General features: G+C 40.6%; 1 protein-coding gene across 2 annotated transcripts; it reads right to left on the bottom strand.

Moving 5' to 3' along the window:
- Positions 1-2,794: 2,794 nt before the first annotated feature.
- On the bottom strand, positions 2,795-16,205 carry nt5c1aa (5'-nucleotidase, cytosolic IAa). 2 transcript variants are annotated; one of them, XM_079571529.1, is made up of 7 exons: positions 15,889-16,205; positions 13,218-13,262; positions 9,834-10,001; positions 9,625-9,754; positions 6,967-7,089; positions 4,246-4,430; positions 2,795-4,095 (listed from the first exon to the last, which is right to left on the bottom strand). In XM_079571529.1, the coding sequence occupies exons 1-7, from the start codon at positions 16,042-16,044 to the stop codon at positions 3,739-3,741; spliced, it is 1,164 nt and encodes a 387-aa protein (XP_079427655.1). In that variant the 5' UTR covers positions 16,045-16,205; the 3' UTR covers positions 2,795-3,738. The 2 variants fall into 2 exon arrangements, with proteins under 2 accessions (XP_079427655.1, XP_079427656.1); XM_079571530.1 differs by lacking the exon at positions 13,218-13,262.
- Positions 16,206-22,596: the final 6,391 nt, after the last annotated feature.

The raw sequence follows: 22,596 nt of genomic DNA, 5'->3' as shown, positions 1-22,596 counted from the left end.
ACACATGTCTGCATTCAAATGTGTATTGTTTTTATCGACAGAAACATCCATATAAATTATGAACATGAACAACATGTGTAGAAGAATGGGAGGGGAACAGCTTAACTCCTTTCAAGTTTGAAAAGTTGCAAAATCAGGTATTTCAACTTTCAGGCAAGCCCTTCATTCATATTGGCACTACTGATGAAATCTGTAGGCAACGTGGTGTTGTACTTATTGACCCAACGGACTTATGTGGCTCTATAAGTTTTCATTTTGAGTTATCTTCCCACTGCAGCGGCACAAGACGGATACATCCAGTCATTGACTGATTACAAATGATCGTGTGGAATTCAAATTCATTGTCTTAATGCTACAAATACTTTGTTCTCAACACCCAGGTATACTGAAATAAATAGGAAGTCACTGGTTATGTTTGTAATGTATTTATTTGTACACTTATTATCCATGTGGATCTCTGGTACTACAGTCTATGGTACAACCTTGTTATTAACGGTTTTACACTGCAAAAAGTCATCTTGAAATAAGTTAAAAAAAAAAAAAAAAAGAATTGAAATTAGTGCTTTTGTTTGAGAATCTAATTTCTATCTAACTCTAAATTATGATTAAAGAAATCACTGCACTCAAAAAAAGGCACACTGTGTAACATGGTCTTTGGTCTGTTGCCATCAATACAAAACATGCTCCTAATGAGCAGCTCAACACAGAAAAAGCTATTACTGCAGTGGGTAATCAAAGAATGGATTTGGATGAATCTCAAATACTGCTGATTTTAGTCACATCTCCATGGAGACGAGCTAGAGACGTACCCACTCTTGGTAAAGTCTTAGGAGAGCTGAGCCGCTCACAGCAAATACTCAAATTTGTTTAAATATTTATGAGGTATTTTTCAATGATGAAAACATCTGTCATGAAATAAATGCTTAATTTCAATTGTGTGTATTGTGTAAAAGTCTACACGGTGTGGCTTTAAGTGTAAATATCTTGGCCCATAGACAGATTTTTTGAAATTGGATGTTCAAATCAAGGACAAAACTAGTTATTTCAAGATGATTTCACAAATGTCGAGATGATTTCACTTATATGAAGATCATTTCACTTATTTCAAGATTGTGGCAAGTAGGGCCTGGTTAGTTCTTGGATGGGAGACAGTGTGGGAACACCAGGCAGCCTGGCGAATGTAGCGAGTGGTTGGTGGTGGTTGGAGGGGCCGATGGCGCAGACTGGTTCCCTTGCTGCCGTCAGTCTACCCCAGGGCAGATGTGGCAATCGTAGCTTACCACCACCAAGTATGGAGTGAATGAATAATGCAATGTAAAGCATCTTTGAGTGTCCAGAAAAGTGCTATGTAAAACCAATGCATTATTATTATCATTATTATTATTGCTTTGTTCGCAGTGCAGGACCTGATGATAATATGCCTGCTGTGGGGTTGATTTACATGAAGAAAGTTCACCCTTCAAGCCATGAAAGATTGAAAAAGATATATATATATATATATATCTTTTTTCAATCTTTCAGTGCTCAAAATAAGTATGTTCCGAGCAGAATACAAATTCTGGGTAATCCACCATAAATGTGTTCATCCCTCCTAAAGTCCAAATTTATTCCGACAGAGTGTGACTATCAGAGATCATTCTGATTTGAAATAGTCAGACAGGAAACAACTTTGGTAGTGTTCACTTCTGAGGGGCATAAGACAGATACGGTGTACCACCTCATACAATATTTGACACCCCACCGGTGCTTTGCAGAAAATGTCAAGAGAGAATTCTGATGCAGGAAGAGTTTTCTTTTGTGGTTTGACCCTCCAATTATCAACAGGCCTAGATTAAGATCAAACTAGGATGAAACAAGGTTCATAAAAAGGTCCAAAATTAACCTAAAGTATTGATAAACTGTGTGTAAACAAAAACAGAAAAAGAGTGCAGACTACTTTACCTGCATGTGTTTCTAAAGCAGAAATGTAATTGTCTCCAATTAAAATGGATGAAATCTAAAATTGCAGATGACCCTGAGCACCAACTGAAGAGTCCAATGTACATGTCGCCATTTTTAGAAAGGAGATTTTTTTTTAAAGAGAGAAAGGAAGGAGAACTTTTATCACAGAGAGAAAAATGCATTCACTGTGGTTGATTCAGTTAGTCAAGCATTTATGTGGAGTTACTTACAGGCAGCGGTTCTTTTTATATTCTAGTGCTGCCCCCACATGGTTTATTAAAGGAACACGCAATTGTAGTCACTGAACATGTGCTTGGTGTGACTTAAAACACCAAAACCTCTTGTAAAACACATTTATATGATCTGTGAAGACACTGAAACGTTTCCTTGAATTCCAGCCTCTATAAAACCCTTTGACACTCTGAAGACTAGATTCACTTCCACCTTTCAGAGTATTCAGTCACTAAGGTCTAAATGTCACTGTACTAAATGCACACTAAAGCTGGTAAAGCTGAACATAATGACCAGCGTCCCTGGTCCGTCATGTCCCGGGGCCGTCTGATTAGCTCTTACAAATCACACAATGGAAGTCGCTGCCGGACATGGGGAAAGTGAAGAAAGAGTGTTTTGACATTTTCCAAAGGTTACGCAGAGCATTTCATCAATGAGAGTCTAGTCTAAAGGTAAGTCAGGCTAATAACGTTTGATTGGGCCTGTCTGACAAAAGCAGATGAGCTTTGCCACAGAAAAAAAAAAAAAAAACATCTGCTTGTTTAACAGGGACAAAGTGCTGAGGAAATAAGTTGTTTTTGCTCACAAATAATACGTATTATCAGTTGTTATATCGGAAGTGAGTGAGAGTGTCTGGAAGTTATAAAGGCACAGTAACACACATGGCATTAACCCCTGAACTATAGAATCCCAGGCCGAGGTTAAGGAAAATACCAACAATTTTCTTACAAAAACATGCTTTGTGCTGTTTTATTTTGCAAATTGTCAATGTAAAGTAGATTTCTGACTGTATACATAGGGAAGAAGAAGAAAAAAAAACTTTGGCAACACATCCAGTCAAGGCACCAAGGTATGGCTTTGACAAATAGATCTTTTGTGAGGCGACTTTACTGTAAATCTCTCTTTAAAATGCTGGTGAGGAACTTTCTGCTTTATACAGTATATTTACAACAATCTCTATTCAACTCTTAAATACACTGTCCAGAGTACATGGCTGTCTTTGAACCTTAAGATAAAAGCTTTTGTAAAGCTCTAGAATATACTATACGGTATAATATAAATGTTTTATTTTAACAGTAATATACAATCATTCAAGTCATTGTTTTACACTCCTTGTTCTAAATTTGGTAGCACTTTACAGCATAATTATAGCATGGTGAAGGGACCTACGTAGCAGCATGGCGTCTAAAAGCGTAAAAACATGGAAATTAAGACAGAATACAGACTGTAAATTACCAGTAAACGTGGTTAGTATTTTCTTGGGTATAATATGGAAACAGTGCTGCCAATGCATAATCCCTTGTAATCCAATTATAACCCTACATCCATCCTATATCCATGATATTACTGCGCTCTAAAGGAAAATGCAACCCTAAGGCGTTACTGTATTGCTTCACTAGACAACATTCTTCACTTAAACAATAGCATTTACAAGTCTCTTAGTGTTTGTTGAGAGGGTAGTCTCATGTGTTCTCAGGTTCCAGATCAGTGACACATTCAGTTCTTTTTAAATTATTTCAAAGACTCAACAGTATCCCTTTGGAAAGGATTCACCCTTAGTGAAGTCTATGTGCCTGCAGCGGGCTTCTTCCTGGAGTTGTGATGCTGTGCGATTCCGTAGGGCACATGGGCAGCGATGGTGCCCATCTCAGCTGCTCCCTCGATGTGAAACATCTGATCATCAAAATAAATGTGCGGTCGGATTTTCTCGAGCATTGGACCCTTGGGAGCCCCGGCCAAGAAAAGGGCCTCGTCAATCTCCAGGCCCCAAGCTCGGAGGGTCTTTAGCGCCCTGATCCCGGAGCTGGCTGCGCTGCGTGCGGTAACCAGGAAGGTGCGGATAGGACAGTCCAGACGGTGGCCTTTTGCATAGAACTTCTTCTGGAGCTTCCCCAGAGCCTCCAGAAAGCCTTTCAGAGGACCCTGAAAATACACAGGGTTCACCATACTGCATTTATTAACAGTGAAGACAATGAAGACATGCCAACTGTACTGAATAAACATGTCACAGATAGATTAGTTGTGGCTTTTAGTTGTAAAGTTGTTTCATTATTGTTCCTTTGTTAGACCTACGTGATCCAGAAGTGTGTCTTCGTTGTCCCTCTCGTGCTCGAAAAACTTGTCGAGACCGTGGGCTTTGAAGATCCGCTCGGACTCGTCTGAGAAGAGGACCGCGTCTCCGTCAAACGCCACCCTGAGCTGAGACTCGGACACCTCTGTCTGCTTCTCTGGCAGAAACATGGTGGCTGCTGCAATGCCTGAACAGACAAAAAGATGGATACATACTATATCACAAATGAAATTTTGACATTGTGGTTAAATGTCCAGACCACTGTGCATGAATGAATTGACGCAAAGAGGGAATTTAGGAGGGGGGCGAGCTGCAGGTACTTGAAATGGCAGGAAGGGGAAATTAACCAACGGCTACACGGATAATTAGTGCCTTTCATGTAAAATGTCAAGGGCACTTCCTCTGGCTGCCTTGTCTAAAGAGAGCCTGTGGTTTTGTGTGGGCTTTGTGTTTCCCACTGCGTCACTATGTTAAGCTCGCAACTCGCTCTAATGTGTCTGTGAGTGGGGTCAGCGTGAAGGGCAATGCGGTGGCACCAAATGATACAGAATTTATTTGGTGTGTCTAAATTTAGCCGTCCTCAAAACAGTAAAGCTGCAGTAAATCACACGATGATGTTAACTGATATGTTGATGCATGTAACAGCACGGACAGGGGAGAGTGATATTTAGATATAAATGAGGCCAAAGCAGCAGGTGCAGTAATCCTGTAGTGAATAAACCTATGCACCTTGTTTAGGGGTCTATAGTTTGGCGTATCTAGATTCTCAGCGATACACTCGCCTCTAGTCAATTTGGTGCACGTGGTAAGTATGAAAATGATTCATAAAAAACTGATAGTGTTTTTTTTATTTTATTATCTGGCACACATGGCTTTGACCAAATCCATTATATTTCTCACATAAAAAAGAATAGTAATAATAAGAAGAAAAATCATTGGCAAATTTACTTTTGGATCCAGAGTGGGTTTTGCGGTTTGCTGTTGAGCTCCACACATAAACCTAAGTTAACAGTGTACATCACATGTGTCAAACACCAGGCCCGTGGATTTAATGTGGTCCTTTGTAGAGCATGAATTTCTGAGCATGTCATGAAAGAAAAGTGAGTCTCTCTCTCCCATTCCAGTGCAGAGTTATGGATTTTTAAAAGAAATAGCCAGAATGCTCACTGCAGCCACTAGGGGGCAGCTTAAATAAAAAATGGAAAGAATTCCACATGTGTCCAGCAGAGGGCACAAACATAATAAGAGATCAAGATATAAACAGTGGAGTGAATGAATAATGACTTTATGTAGGACTTTGAGAAATATGTGACACAGGCTGATGAAGCACAATAAGTGTTATTTATGAGGCCACTGTCCTTTACAATAAATGCGGCCCGCGACCCGCCTTGGGGGCTGAATTTCGGCCCACGACCCAAACAAGCTCGATACCCCCGGTGTACATATACAGATGCAGGCTTTGAAAACTCCACTTCCAAATGTCGTCAAAATACTTCTCAAACTCTGAAATTACATTTTTCAACAGCCACTTCAGATCAAATTGCTTTGTGAATCATTTTTGTCACCAAAAAATGTTTGTGTTTTTCTTTTCCCCCAATTTTTTTGTTTGTGCCCACACACAACAGGTAGCCTACAAATGGTAATTTCCTTCCACACACAAAAAAAAAAGCCTTCTCAGATTTCCTCCAAATGGGTCTATTATTACACATGGTGAGAATCCGCCCAAAACAAATTGGATGTCACAGCTGACTGGCATCCCATTCAAATGCCTTTGATAGACCTGCAAGTGTTAGATCCATCGAGCAAACACAAAGACAGTGAAATAATCAATATGCTGATTTATGCTAATGCCACGTGCAGATGAAGAACCTGTCAGTCCTGGCACTCCATTATGCACCGGATGGAAGTGTTTTGGAAATTAGGTTGGCAGCTTGGTGGCCTACTGTAAATACGCCACACAGAAAGCACTAAAGCTCATGGAGTGCATTTTCAATCATGAGGCATAAGGGCGCTTATATGTAACGTTATGCAAAGTGTGACATTTGGGATCTGGTCTAGCATGTTATTGCTTCACATAGGCGGTAGAGAAATATATCAGAAATTAGAAAAGTAAAAAGGAAGTTTTCTTGTGTGGCTGATATGCTATTGCGATAAGAACAATCATAGAGGCATGCAAATAACAGAGAAACACACTCGACTGGGCCCAGCAGAGGGCAGCATACTGCAAGATATTTTTTTCCCCATCGATTTCCTTTCTGTACACTATGGACCAGCAAAAAAGAAGAAAAAAGTGAGATCTTACTTTTATAATGTGAGCCTCTCCTTAGGCATCAGAGAACTCGAGAGTCTGTGTGTTTGTAAAATGTGATTTCAAATACGTAATGCTGCCATTTCCCCCCGTTATCGAGCAGATCCGCAGTATGTTTAGATAGGCGGTGCATATTTTTGAAAGCAAACATATCGCTGAGGTTATCTCTAACAAGACTGATACACTACAATCCTTACAGTTTCCATAAAAATACAGACACACTGAAAGCTATGATATTTTGAAGAGAGGCTATGTGCTGACAGATGATAACTTTCTTCACATTCTCATTGATGGAATTTGCCCCAGGGTTTAACCTTGCCTTCAATAACAATACATTTTGTTGCACAATAAGAACACCGTGTATACACAGTGTTCTTATGATGTAGCCTTCCCAGTGAGAATTGTCTGCACTCACCTTCAGCCAGAGCTTCCCTGACCTTGTCGGCATCAGCGGACAGGTAGAGATTTGTTTGCCAGGCCTTCAGGTATCCAATGGGACTGCCTCCTCCCGTCATGCAAAACCTCTCAATGAACAGATCTGAGGAAACAGCAACAGTCATTTAAATCTTTAAAAATATGTATTTGAATACTAAATAAAATTAAACTATCCCAAACATGCTCCATATTGTGTTGCCATGGTCTCTAATTCCAATGTTTGCAAACAACCAGACATTGACATTTTTTACAGTTGAGTGGGTCATGGGACATTTTTTAGATTACATGTTTTAATGTGACTTCTTGATAGTCAGAAGCTTCAATCGACAGATTTATTTGGAAAAAATAAGATTACATTTTGACATCAGATACTGTACATCAAAACTAAATGCCAAAATAGTTTAATGATTTTAAATTGATGTTTTTTTTGGGGCTGTTGCTTGACGTAATATGTTAAAAGTGCATCATATGATGTATGATGTACTGTATGATGATGAACGTTTGGAAAGCAAGAGGATAAGTAAAGTATATTCAATTAGTGAAGTGACAGAAATAGTGTGTGAGAACAAGCTGTGCACACAGGAGAGGGCAAAGATGGGAAAGTGTCTGTTTACGCTTTGGCTCTCGATTGTCCTACTTGTCCTATAACTGTAGCTATAGGATAATTTCCCCTAAGGTGAAAAGAGGGTGATAATTTACAAACAACATTTTTAATATCACGAGATATTATGAGAAGCTAAAACAGATGATGAATATGTATGCAGTATGCGACTTCAGAGACAATTCAATAAATTATTACTTGTGTCTTTTCCATCATCATATTTCATGTAACTCTCACTTACTGTGACGACCTTTGCAAGCTGATATGTCCAAGAGGATTTTATTGCTACTCTGACGGATCCAAGAAGAGTTGCACCATGCAACATGAAGACACATCAGTGTGATGTTATATGAGGATAACATGAACAAAATGTTGCGAGTTCAGCAGTTATTCTGTATCCAATGTGCAGTACTGTATTTTTGAAGTAAATTCACATCTTGCTTCTACAATCAACTGGTGGGTCATGGAAGCATTTTTGTTGGTCGTGAGCGACACAAGCCTTTCATTCAATATTTATTAGGCTAACTGAAAAAAAGTATATGTTAGGGAAATACTAAAGTAGTCTGGGGAAATGTGAATGGAGAGGTGGGGGACAGTCTGGATGTCTTAAGTGGAAGACGTTTATTACCGTTAATACAGGCCTGGAGACATTTGAACAGTCAATACCGTATTCAGAGCATTGATCATTCAGAGTCTAGCGATACTTCCCCTTCAGTTAAATAACCTCGGTCACACATAAGCGCAGTCTACGCACAGACAATGTTATGACTAGGCCACAAGTCGTGGCCTAATGTTCCTATTTGACATCACATAAATGTCAGAAAATATTTGTGAACCATATGTAAAGGCCGAATAAACTCTATAATTCTCCATCAGTATAGAAACACTAAAATGGCTGTTATCGGGTTGTTTTATCATGATCTCATTTTTATAGGCTTTTCTAATGCGTATTCATCAATAGTGTGTGTGGATAATACAGTATTTTACAATATATGTAACACATTGAATTCGTATTTGATGTATTTTGATGCTGTACCAGCTGAGAACCACTGGTTTAGACGTCAATTGTAGCTGACCAGAAGCACATAACTCATTGACTGACGACAGACGGAAAGACAAACTGTCCCCTTGAGCCCCTGGAGACCACATCTATCAAGGCAAGTTTTAATTTATTTCACTTTGCAGTGGGGGCCTGGTCAGTGTGATCCCTGCACTCCACCGCACCACTTCAGCTAAACATCCAGGAACTCTCTTCTCAATGGGGCGTGGGAGTTGCTTTGGGAACAGCCGCTGTACTGTTCCCGTCTTTGTAGTTTCAAAGTTTTTTGTTTTGTTTTTGTCAGCGCATCAGTGTTGTCTTTCAATCTGTGACGAGGATTTATTTGCTTTTTGGAGATCTGAAAGATGCTAATGAAAGCAGGAAGTAACGGGGGGAGAGACTGCTGGATATCAAGATGTAAACCGGTTCACATGAGATCGTGTGATAAAGTCATGTGTGTCAACATTGATTTCACATTATACAAACTGTAAATGTATGATTACGATTCTTATCGACGTAGAACATTAAAATGAAATGTGAACTTCCGCCTTGTGTTGTTTCCCAAATTGAAGAGCTTAGAATTTGACATCTTTCTTTTTCACAACTAGTCCCATATCCCATGCCTGGATTAGACAGTGAATGAAATGTCTTTTTTCTGCAAAGTCCTGTGCTGATGGGCCCCGCACGGACCTGTTTTGTTTGGGGCCCGTGGATCCCGTCTAGATCCCGCGGGAGCAGAGAGGAGGAAGTGGTCTGTGGTGCGGTGACATCACAGAGGCTGAGATTTTCCTGCGAGCATCGTTTCACTCAGCTGTTCATACATGCACGTGTTTGTCTCCAGAGCTGGATGTTCTCCCTAAAAGCGTGCGTTTGGTGACACAGGTAGGGCTTTTCAAGTTGGCATCTGCACTGGAGTAAAACAACCCGGTACAGATGAAGGCCTTTCCATTGCAGTTGTCAGCAGAACACACTGTGATCAACTGTTCTCGGATACTCACTGTGGTGGTTGATGGTGTTGATGAAGCGCACTCCCACGTGGGCATGGTTGTACGTCACCAGAACAATGTCAAACAGTTCTTCGCTCTGTGGGTAGAGCTCTCTCAGTCGGGCATTCACCGTCTCCAGAGCCTGCTCCCAACACAAACGCACAATCAGCCGACGGCAAAGACACGCCGCGGACAAACGGGAATCTGCCATTTATATTAACCTTAACGAAAGGAAAGGCCGGCCCCGGGGCAAACGGCTCATTCTCATGTTCGATTTGGTACCTCAGATACTCCTCTATTCCCTGCTGCTCGAAAATCTTCTCTTCCTTTTCGGTGCGGAACAAGACTCGCGTTGAAACAGCGATGGTCACTGCGTGCTCCGGTCTGGGCTGCAGGGACACACATTACAGGATAAAGTCATCAACACAGACAGATATAGGAAATAGAACCTTTAGGGATTTCCTGTGCTTTCCGGTACCAAACTGTGACGGAACAGTTTAGCTTCTACGATTATGTAGTCATGTCATGATTTTAAGTCCAAATCATGCTGATCACTGCGAAACGCTCACCATTTTGCCCGTGAATGAAGCTTTTATAACATAAATATACCACATTCATGTATTTGTTTATTTGGATGGACTCCATGTGTAAAAACCCATGTGTTCAGTAGCCCTGGGCGAGTTTCCATCTGGTGTCTCGCACTCACAAACACACCCCACTGTCAACGTTTTTATTGGGGGTAAAAACTAGCACCCCGGGAAAACCTATAAAATCTAATCCAAGGATTCTCAACAGTTGTTTTAGCTTCGTATTAAGTTGTGATAAAAGAATAATAATCAGAATTTACCAACCTATACGTCCCTAAAAAACAGCTTAAACATTATCTTACAATGAATCAGTCTTGCACTCATTTCAAAGGGACTATACAGAGTTTAAAAATGTTGAAATGAAGTATTTTCCTCCCCCCTACAAGTTGTTACTTCAGGTCCGAAGTGCCGTCATGCACGACTTTAATGTAGAGACTGCAGTTACTCATAAGACCTGAGGTGGCAGTAGTGAGTATAAAATGACCAACTTGCATCTAGCCCCTTTAACTAAAAGGTAAGCGCTATAGTTTTTATATTGTGTTTTGCATTCATACATTGTTTTACTTGTGTGACCTGCCCCGGGACTAAAGATGTACAGTAAGTTAGCAGCCGGCACATTTACACTTTTTGTACAACTCGTATATGATTGTTCATTAATGTGTGTTGTCCCAATCAAATAAATAATAAATTGAGAGCCGATGATCTAATCTAAGCACTTTTAATGTTGTACAGTGCACGTCTCACGCTAAAAGGTTGTGGCTCTAATTAAGTCTAGAAAGTAATCAACTCTTTTCAGTAAAGTATACCTCTCCTCTGGGGTAGTAGGTAGCGACTCGCTGAAATGCCTTGCCGACATAGTGACGACTTTAGCAGCCTCCTCTCCGTGTCATACTGCACGGTGCTGCCCCGGTGGCCTCGTGTTGTGTCCTTTGGAGTGCATTTACACTGATGTGGTGTTCCTGGGGGAGGGGGGCATTCCAAGCGGGGCACCAGAGGCAGTCTCCGTTATTGCCCGCGGTTGAACCCTGGCAGTGCCTCTGAGGGCCCCAGACGGAATGGATGGACTGGTATAAAATACAATACCATGCTCGTAAGAAGGTATGAATACACACAGCCTGGCATAAAGCGGTGGTAGATGTCACAGGTATTACTTGCAGTTATTACTCATAGTCATTCACTTTGGAACAGTGGTTACCCAGTACCTCACAGTCAGGAGGCATTGGGTTCTATTTCGGCCTGTGTTGAGTCTGCATTTTGTCCTTACGTCTATAGGCTTCCCCCTTGTGCTCCAGTTTCTCAAAAATATGAAGGTCAAGTTGACTCAGAGTGGCGGCGCACAGTCGCCACCTGATCACCCTCCACCTGATCAATGGCATTTTGTCTCACTCGCTGTAGTTGCATGTATATATTAGCAAACACAAACATTTACCATAGGAGGCTGCAATTTCATATTATCCGGATAAGTTAAAAAAAATATATACCACTGTTTATTGAACCCATGCAAACACATAAACACACCGATTTTGAAGTGGCATCTGCACTGGGTTGTATTTGAACTGAAGAAATGTCTTCTGTTCAACTGATCTTCTGGGTGCCTCCTCCACATTTAACCCCATCCAGTAGGAATGAGTTCGGCTCCACGAGTCAAGTTAAGTTATACTGTATTAATCTCTGTAGAGAAATCTCTGTAGAGAAATGAGTTCTCTGCATTTGACCCATCCTCAGTGTCGCATGGGGCGAACTGTAGGAGCAGTGAGCTGCCAGCATGGGCCGGCGCTCGGGGACCCATCTCCATGATGCGGAGCCAGGCTGGTGGTCAGAAACACCTGGCTGGAGGAGAACATTTTTATAACCTACGCAGACACGAGGAGAACATGCGAACTCCACACAGAAAGGCCCCGTCCAGGGGGGAATCGAACCCGGGACCTTCGAGCTGTGAGGCACAAGCACTAACCGCTGCGCCACCGTGCCAAGTCGATACCAGTCCAGGGTAAAGAAGCCGTCGCTAGAGCAGCAGGACAAATTCTGCCTTTTGACAAAAGAGCAGCATACAACCCAGAGCAGATGACTACTTAAAGGCCTTTCTCAGAAAACTCCAATATGAGTTTACACACACACACACACACACACACACACACACACACACATGCAAAGTGTTATGAAAGTTATTGCACTACATTCCACTTACACGGCCCATCTGGGATTATCTGGATATGATTTAAAAAATTAAAAAAATCTACTAATCTGTTAATGTGAGGCTGGTGATGTACAATCTCCAAATCCAAAGCCTCTCTTGGTTCATAACACCTAAATGCAAGTTCTGAGTGTAGTTGAAAACACAATGGCTTCATGGTCATGCAAAAGCGAACAAACACTGGTCATTTCCAACAGTTGTTTTATAAGAAGTGGGACAGTGTGTCAGCTGGCCTAGTTTTTTCAACCAACTGGGGAGCATTGTTGTATACTGTTACAGCAAGCCTCACGCTACAGGTGCACAGTCAAAGCAACCCTCCTCCAGACCACTCTTTATGCAGTTAGCTGTGTCTGGACACCGACCAAAACAAGCCAGCGCCCGACCAGCGAGCTGAGGCCAGCGCCATGGACGCTTCTTACATTGTTGTTGTTCATCAGTTCAAGCTTAACGAAAAGGTCACTTTATCAATTCTTTTTTTTTATCCTTCCTTTCTGGTGTATTTTGTCAAAAGGATGACCATGGATTGCCAGCTAATAAAAGCACTTTCCCTTCACCTGATCCACTATGACTGTCCATAGTGGATCAGTATTTGTTCATTGACCCAGTGTTTGGTCTCAGGTAAAGTGATTTTTTCAAATTGGGTATTACCTTTTATTGTATAATGTATGTACAATAGACAAGCACACATCACAATGGAAAGGAGGCGGGGTTGTTAGTACGGAGGGCATGTCCGTGATCATGCAGGTGAATGTGCAGCCACCAGGGGAAGTGATTGGGCACAGACACAGCTCAGTGGACCTGACATGATGACAGGACATACTTACAAAAAACATGGCTCCCTCCACCTTCCTCGCTCGTCTGCCTGCCACCTTAGCAGAACAACAGTGGTTTTAATCATCTCATATCATTCCCCTTAGATGTTAAATACTATGAATTGCAAAGCTACGTGTTTCATTCAGACATTCTTCGGTTCTTCGAGAAGAGGTTCCTAACCTGTCATAGGCCAGATTGATACAATATTACATTGCAAATAGCAAAGTGAAGCAATATCAGTCTGAAATAGTTCGTTTTAGAGACAAGATGGACCTAAGCAACAAAATATCCACTTTTAATACATGTCATATGTGTTTTGTGAATCTGTTTAAGTACACCTTGTGTTTTTTTCTGCATCACCAAGTTTGTAGTCTTTATAAAAGTGCTTGTTGTTGTGAGTAAATGCAGTACTGCCTCGAGACTGTCTGACTCACTCAAGCCTTTCATAATGTATGTGAGACTGAAAATCCAGATCAGGCCATCTTGAAGCGCAAGGTTAAGAATTTCCATTTGGAGGTCCAGTAATTTGGATTCTGATCTTGCATTTATAGACCTCTCATCTTGGCTTCAGAAAGTTTTCAGAGATTTATATTTTATTATGTAGTAGCCTGGTTCTAAAATGGATGATTGATTGAAAAATGTCTCCACTAGTTGCACTACACTGCTACGTATTTTGTCTTTGCTTTTTAAGTTTAAAAAAGATCACTATAATGTGAAACAAAGACAGTCTAAATTGTGATGTCAACCACAGATACAAATCAATTACTCCTACAGGGTTTTGCTCCCACTTGCTGGCTCAGGGACTGTGAGTTTGGAGTCTTATTAGTGAGACCAACCCCGACAGTGTGATCACACCACACACTGATAAAAGTGATTTCCATTCATTGGCCGCGATACAGAAGTTGAGTGTAGAGTTAAATCATACACATTTTGGAGTGTAACATAAAGACTTAATAAATAAAGATGTCCAAGCACTTACACAGTGATTACTATTACAAGAAACGACGCGAACTAATATGACTTTTTCAGGACAGGTTGCTGCTGTGGTGTAGTTTTCAGCGGTAAGAGACCTTTAGTGAAGTTTCTCTGTGGAGTCAGCTTACTGCGTGCATAACACAGTCAGGAACAGGAGTCCTGATACTACTGGTGTTAACTTTCAGTCTGCTCAAAGTCTTAACATTTAACCACTTTCACAACTTCCAGTGTTTGGCCAGGCGTCATCCAACCATTTTGCACCAATGAAAGACGTCAGTCAATGTAATGATGACACTTTTTGATATCCTAAACTTGTTGGAGCGGCGCCAAATCATTGCCACGGTCACTGTCAGTGTGTCGGTATCCTGTACATCCACTACAGTCTATGCACGGAGCTTAACGCGTGTTGACATAGCAATCATGAGGGCAATAATAAACAGTAAAAGTGACTCGGTGCTGGAGTGAGCAGACCTCTTGGGAGGGGGAGAAGCCATGGCCGATATTTATAGAAGAGTGAAAGGCCAGAGATGATGCAGGTCTAGGGGCAAATAACACAGCGTGGATTGACAAAACTAAACATTATTAAATTTAAACATGGAGGCTGATATATCATGTAACATTTTTTACTAGGATCAGTCCCATTGAAAGTTGTAATGTGGCTTGATCACAGATCCAAAACCAACAACAAAAGTGCAAACTTTACCAAACTGTTAATTACTTGATAATAAGTGAATTGCATAATAACTAAAGATATTTCCCTTCCCTTCCTTCCTATCTCACATTTTAGAAATTGAAGACACTTATTTTTGAAAGTATCAGTCATATTTGCAAAGATTAAACAAAATATCTGGCACAGTGGATTACCTCACCGAGAAAGGTCTCAGATTTGGCTGTTGACTCTCTGAAACAACTGAAAACTTCACCTTTGTCTTTAAACATGGAGCCCCATAACAAAGAAATGGTTCTGTCGCATTTGTTTCATGCAGACAATGTGTAACAGTTAATGTGGACAACCTTGACAGCTCCATTAAAATAATTACAGTTCCATATTTGCACCAGCGGGGGACTATTATTATGTAATATGAATAGAGAAGTGTCACTGTATATTCCAGGACAGTGGACGCGGTAATCCTCTGCTGGAAACAGATTACTCAGCTTTACTGGAAAAGATGTCAGATTATATTTTGACGCTGTCTCCATTTTCACTCGCGTGAAAGGGGTGATTTGACCGTTTTATTCAACACCAAATGATCTTCCTGTCACAGAAAATACACTTTACTTTGCATGGAGTGGTCAGTGTGGAAGTGTCGGTTTGTGCAAATGGCAGCACTTTGGTTGGAGACATTAAGGAGACATGAGGAGAGGATTTAGAAGTTCATTGATGAATCGTTGCCTTAAAGATATGCTAGTGAGTTCATGGGATCATTTAAGACTTAAGCTTAAAGACTGTGACAATCTGAAGCAAATGGGCCCATGAGGACACAGTGCAACATGGGTGCTTGACAACTTATTTTTCCTAATATCTTGTGCATGTTCAGATATTGTCACATATATAGGGTGCTTATTCGCAGCAAGTTTCTGTTCAGACTGAATTGAAACTTAATGTTGATCAAGTTTTTTGTCATAAAATATGACTCTTCATCAAAATGTGCACCTGCTGTATCCTATTTTACATCACTGTTTGGAAGTTTTGGAATTCCTACTTACAGATTTGGGCTTGCTGTTGCTGCAGTCCTGGTTGTTAAGCTCTTGCCTCTCTTCCCAGGATTCCCTGCTGCTGTCCCCATTGGATGGTGGTGCCACTTTGAGCTCCTTGAGCTGTGCACTTGCTACCTGAACTGCATCCAAACTCATCTTCACCATAGAGATCTGCAGCAAAAAAGTCCTCTACGTTGTCCTTTTATGTTACAATTCTACAGAGACACAACGTGCCCATGTCTAGAGTTGTCTTATGTGCAAGTTAAAGCTATAAGGCTTCAAGTAGAACCTTGAAGAATGGTTAATTCTGAAATCTCTTGCATAGTACTGTCATTATCCTCCACGCTCTCTCGGTTTGGCCAGAGTAGCATCAGTAGATTTCCTCCTTTTAGTGTTTAGGCTCCATCTGCCGCTGCCTCTTTCACCCAGTGTCCCATAGAAAAACACTCTGGCCCACATCCAGGGACCGGCAAGCCACACCTCCAATCTCTCCCACAGCCAATCAGAGGTCTGCTTCCTCATCCAGCCGGGTACGCCCCCTCCTCTGCTCTGTCACAGCAAGTGCAGAGGCTCATGGGACATTTAGGCACAAGCTGCAGCACACTGTAAAAATAGACATCACAGGGAGACATTTAATCCTTGCTGTAGCGAGTTTGATCAGGTTACTGAGAAAGAGAAAAACAAACTGGTGTTGGCGAGTGTTTAATTATTATTCAAGATTTGCCATTGGGAAAAATTGGGATTGAGTTTAATGTTTTCAACTTGAATCTATAATGCACTACAGATGCCAATCATTTTGTTTCCGACTAAGCTAACCTTCAAACTGTTGGAAGCAGTGTGTGACCGTAGTGCAATGCCCATTAAACCATCTTCAGGAGGATTTTGCCCATTGTGCTTCTTTTGTATAGATTGGGGGAAATTAGAGCACCCATTGGAAACACAATACGAGGGGAGAGCATGCCAGCTCCACAGAAAAGCCTTTCGAGACACATTTTCTGATCAAACACAACTGAAAATTAAACAATGCATAAATAGGACATTTTGTAATAAAGCCCTATTTATGTTGTCATGCATTGAATGTTTACATTATCTGATGCTTTTTGAACTTGAAGAGGTGAGAGAGCTGACTATTCAGCCAGTGCCACATATTTGCTTTAATCGAAAAGGCAACCTTTCTTCAAAGCAAATCCCCAGACACTTAACAATATAGAGTTTAACTTCATACCACTTTCATATAGCCTCTATTTTATAACTGTTATAAAAATAGAGCTAGAGCCTGGATAAAAACCTTTATCATGCCTTCCGAATGTCTGGGACATAATGCTACGTTCTTGAAATGATTTTAAATTCTTAATGTGAAATTTGCATCAAAGTGGTATGACTCCCAATGAACATTTAGTAGCAGAGTACAGGGGGTTAATTAGCCTAAAGGTAGTGGCTAATGGATGTCACACTTAAAACCAAGGTTGGATGTAACTGTGCTGAAAGGCACTAATGGTGTCACCCCAGTAATGACACAGCACACGGACTCCAAGGGCAATCCACACACTGAATCGCTTTAAATCTATTTTTATACATGTAATTATCTATAAGTGTTGTGTTGACATATTAGTGACAGTTCCTCTTGAGTAAACCATTAATAAGAGAAAAGTGTGTGTGCATGCCCCAATCTTTAGGTTCTGTATAACTAATGCAAAATGTTGTGAAGAGCAATTAGTCGCTGGAGTCCAATTAGTTAAAATGCGAGCTCAGCTAAAGTGATGTGATAGGCACAGTAGGCACAGTATAAGCACAGATATAGCTCATAGATAGAGCTCAATCGTCCAACCCACTTCCAGCCCTTTTCCAGGAATAAAAATCCCATTCAAAGAACAATAGTTAACCAGCTATAGTAATATTTCCTGTAGTGTTTTCTTTCTTGTAAAATATCAGCGCAATGACTGGTAGTTAGCAGCACTTATCTTATATGCCTGGGTCGTACTTTGAAACTCTTAATATTATAATCTTACGAAAAGTCAATACAAAAGAAGAATAGGATTTTTACCTCCGGACCCCAGCACATGACCGGAAGTGGGAGGGACTGTTGAGCTCTATTACCCAAAGGCATAACATACCATTCAGTCATTAGCTTTTTAATAAGTTCATCTTCTTTATCTCACCACACTCTTAAAGGGATATTTCAGGATTTTTGACATAGGGCCTCATTTCCTAGTTATCCAGAGTGTTGTTGATTTCTGCAGATATTTTATTTTTTAAATTCATGCAGTCCTTATTTTTGGAGAGTTTAGTGGTGCTGGACTAGTGCTAGGCTAGTGCATGTCTTTGGAGGACTACCCGATGATTTTGAAGGTTTGTATGCAAGCTACTAGTTACCATAGACATGCGCTAGCCTAGCACTAGCCTAGCACGACTAAACTCTTCAAATATAAGGACTGCATGAATTAAAAAAATATATATGTATATCTAACAACACTAACACTAACACTAACACTAACAACACTCTGGATAACTAGGAAATAAGGCCCTATGTCAAAAATCCTGAAATATCCCTTCAAGTCTTTTTCTTCTTCTTCTTCTTCTTCTTCTTCTTCTTCTTCTTCTTCTTCTTCCAAACTAGCTACATGAAATAACACTTCACTTACCTCCTACTAGCAATTTTCTAGGGAGCTTATGGCTCTATCTAGTGGCAGATCTGAGAACTGCATGTCCAAACTTTGACCTCTGTTGCTGCAGAATGAATAGACTTGTATTTCTACCTTTCTTTTTTCTTTCTGCCCTGGACTTTGCACAAGTCGGCGGACTGATGACAGTGGGTTTCCCAAAGGGCCTTGGACTAATGTGTGTCTCTGAACAAGCTATTGTCTTTGCTGCTGTGTTGGCTATTCAATTGTGGGTCTGTTTATGAGCTGTGTATAAATTGTGTTGTATATATATTAGATTAAAAAAAAAGAGACAAAGGGGATGTTATCAGAAAAATAAATCCCTAAAGAGTGACGCATTGAGTGAAAAAGAGTGACGCGTTTGAGTGAAGAGGGCATTCAGTCACTGCACCAACAATGAGCCAAATCATTACATTCAACACATATTATTTTTCAAGAAAACAGGAGCAACAGCAGCAGTTGTTTTACGTGCAAAAATTAAGTGTATTGCTCCACTCCCCATCCGGAGGGCTTTGCATAGTTGCCATGACAACGCTAAAGCAGACATCATTGCAGTGGTGTGACATCATTGGGGGGGGGGGGGCAATGACTCATTCGCATTCAACAAGTGGAGAGGTTTTATAGCAGGAGAACACATGATGCCGGAGCGTGTTATCGGTTTATTCTATGTAACAAAAGTAGGTACAATGGATTTGTTCTAGGAGCCTATAACAATAAACAAGGAACACACACACACAGAAATTACAGAGGAATGCTGCAACAGAATTATACTGCACCAGCAAGTACACACCTTTTCATTGTCAAAAGTGAAAACAACGGTAGCACTTTATTTTACAGCACAGTAATAATAGGATGGAAATGTCATGAGGGATAATCGGGGTCCATACACTTTGCAGCCCTGCTTCCATGTTACTAGCAAGAAAATACAACCGTGATTGACAGTTGAGGATTATACCTTAAAATAAATGATTTTTGAGCTCTGTTTCTAGATACCCTTTCCGTGTTTTACTACGTTTCAGCACCATTTCCATCCTGTACAGTGTTCATGCGACATTCTTGGAGGTTAAAACACTTCCTTAGGCGTAGGCCAGTGGGCAATAATAGCGCTTCTCTTTGGTCCTCATGGCGGAACTAATATGGAATCCTATGCAGACTTAACACTTTAATCTAGAGTTTCCTCCTGTGAGGGGAGCATCATAGTTCCAATCACACATGTTGTTGTTTTATGTATTTTCTTTAAAGTTTTAGGTTTTGCCTTTTAATTGAAAGGCCCTGGAGAACTTTTTCAGAACATCCTTTGTGTGTAAGCTAACTGTCATTTAGTTACACGCACCTTTTGTGAACAGAAAAGTATCAAGGTGCCTGATATGGACCTCAGAGTCTGTTCCCACAAAAGTTGTAGTTTAGCCTGTACAATAATGTATTTTCTCTCAGGAGTTTGTCGTGTGTCGCCATAAATATGACTAGCACACACAGCTCAAAAGATAGCTGTTAAAGCAGAACTAAATAACTTTTTTTTACCTTAATAAATCATTTTCATAGTCCGTCTGAGTCTAATACAAGTGTTATTGGTATGATTGGGGGGTCTCGCAATATTAGCAGTATTTACAACCAAGTATGAGCAGAAAAAAATACAGCATCCTTTGTATAATTGGGTGGTGGCACAATGTACAAAATCCGTCTCTCCCTTTGTCTTTTCTCAGCGTTGTAGATACTCTCACTGACGATTAAAGAGTTGAAAAAACACAACATGCCTCGACAGCTGCTGTGGCGCTTGTGGCCTCTCGGAGCCAAAGTGACTTATTTCTGCTTTAAACTGATTCACATAAAATACTCTCATGATCTACCAACGGTGTGACATTACTTCTGGAGTCTTTGGCACTCTCAAAGTGGCTTAGAATCACTTATCACAGACGTGACTAAAAATATGGCGGAATAGTGACGCTTTTCTGACGGGCACGCGGCAAACGAAGATGGACAGCGGTTTAATCATCTAATAAAAGTGGTCATCAACACGCCACCGAGCCATTTTGTGCGCCAATCCATTCTAATCAAAGCGCTATTAGGTGTAAGTCCCTCATTAATTTCTACACTTTAAACCATTAGAAGTGTTTAGCACTGTTGACTTCATTACAATTAACATTCTTGGTTATTTTTATTCTCTTTTTTTTAAGCCTGCAGAAAGCATTGGAGAATTTATTAATCAAAGCAAAAAACTTTAAATCATAAAGTACGATTGGATTCAATTGTTATTGCTATTATTATTATTATTATTTGAAAGTTTATTTGAATGTTGAAAATTCTTTGTTGAGCATTGACTAAATGTCATAATATAGGTATTTATTTCACGTGAAATGACCCACTCCTGTAGCATAATAGAAATATTAGAAAATGCCTTATGTTCACTTTAAAGCAGTGGTTCTCAAACTTTTCACAGCAATGTTTGACCTTCAAAGTACAACCAGGCCTAGATCCAAAACAAATCGGGATTTACTGCATTATGTTTAAAGGGGCTAGATGCAAGTTAGTCATTTTATGCTCACTACTGCCACCTCAGGTCATACGCGTAACTGCACCTTCTATACTAAGCTCGTGCATGACGGCACTTCCGACCCGAATTAACACGTTTTTGAGTGACAGTGCAGGATTTTAGAGGTCTGAGCTTATTGTACACATTAGGACATGGCTGGAACATGTGGGGGGAGGACAATACTTAGTTTTAACATTTTTAAACTCCGCATAGTCCCTTTAAAGTGGATGCAAACCATGTCTAAAAAAAAAAAAATCCAACCTTAATGCATCGCTAAAGCATTGAGGAAATAATCTTTAATTAAAATAAATAAAGTCCGAAACTGCAGATGACCCTGAGTACCGCCTGAAGCAGCCCACGTACCCCAATTTGAGAATCACTGCACTAACATTTAACAAATAACAATCATCACATTTGAAAAGATCGGTACCAAGGAGAAACGGCCGTAGCACAGTCTCGCTACTCATAGTTCATTTCATCCTCAGATTTTCACGATGAAACTCTGCAACGGGCGGCCACAGCACAAAAGCATGGTTAGTAATACTTTTAACACAAAGATTTTACAAAGTCAAACAGGACATATAGGTCTCTTGTTCCACGAATGATACAAATACAAAACACGTAAACACTCACACTTTTTACTTTCACATCTTCACCTCGTTATCCAGGGGCCAAATACTACACTATTGTCAGATATAGTAGCTGAGATATAAATGCTTTTGGATTTAAAACAGCCCATTCAGCAGTTAATATTCCAGTAAGATATAATTCAGTCCCGCTTGTGATATTGCAAACCAAGAGTGTACTGTGTTTGATTTTTTTTTTTTTTCCCTTTTCTCCAGAATGTTCATGTAGCTTTTTGTAGTACTGGGCCCCGGATCTAAGCTAGTAGCACTTATACATCATTCACTTCATAAATACAATTACAGTCTGAATAAATGTACATGACTTACAGCGACACAGAGTCTTTCAGAGGCTGAGGAGGAGGAGATTAAGTATCATGTCATAATGGATGTGGGGAAGCTGCTGCTAAAACGACTGGCAGTTGCTGAACCCAAATGTGTGGAATTGTCACCTTCGTTCACCATTGTGTGCTTTCCCTTTCAACCTCCGTGTTTTTTTTATTTTCTGCAGATTTTTTTCGGCAAGGTTTCTCCCCCCTCACCGGCCAAAATCAAAGCGCTTCCTTTCTGACATTTGAGACAAAGAGCGGAGCCCAGGACGGCGTCAGGGTGGAGAGGTGTGTATTTCAGCGTCTCCTGTGAGGCAGCTATGATTCACGGGCAAAGGTTTGGCCTTTCACAAAAGAAAAAAAGAAAAAACATTTGCTCGGTGTAATTACCGTTCTGATTAGCCCCTCCCCCCGCCCTCCCTTTCCTTTTCGGAATCGCATATGTCAAACGGGCAAGGCTGCATCTCCATGTCTTTTCACGACCACATACACGACCCATCTATAACACAAAAAAAACAGGCAAAATAAAATAACAAGGAGGAGTGAGAAGCAGCACCATCTTCTGCCAAATCAAC

This window comes from Gobius niger, assembly GCF_951799975.1.
Source record: "Gobius niger genome assembly, chromosome: 14".
Taxonomy (NCBI): Eukaryota; Metazoa; Chordata; class Actinopteri; order Gobiiformes; family Gobiidae; genus Gobius; species Gobius niger.
The sequence above is the reverse complement of the archived record's forward strand: the minus strand, read 5'-3'. Positions and strand labels throughout refer to the sequence as shown.

Bases quoted from the DNA above. Each gene is read 5' to 3' on its own strand.
- nt5c1aa (XM_079571529.1), bottom strand. From the start codon at position 16,044: ATGGTGAAGATGAGTTTGGATGCAGTTCAGGTAGCAAGTGCACAGCTC. The intron at 10,002-13,217 runs GTAAGTATGTCC...GTGTCCCTGCAG, and splicing joins TGGAGGGAGCCATGTTTTTT to CCCAGACCGGAGCACGCAGT. The intron at 7,090-9,624 runs GTGAGTATCCGA...CTGTTTCCTCAG, and splicing joins CAACACCATCAACCACCACA to ATCTGTTCATTGAGAGGTTT.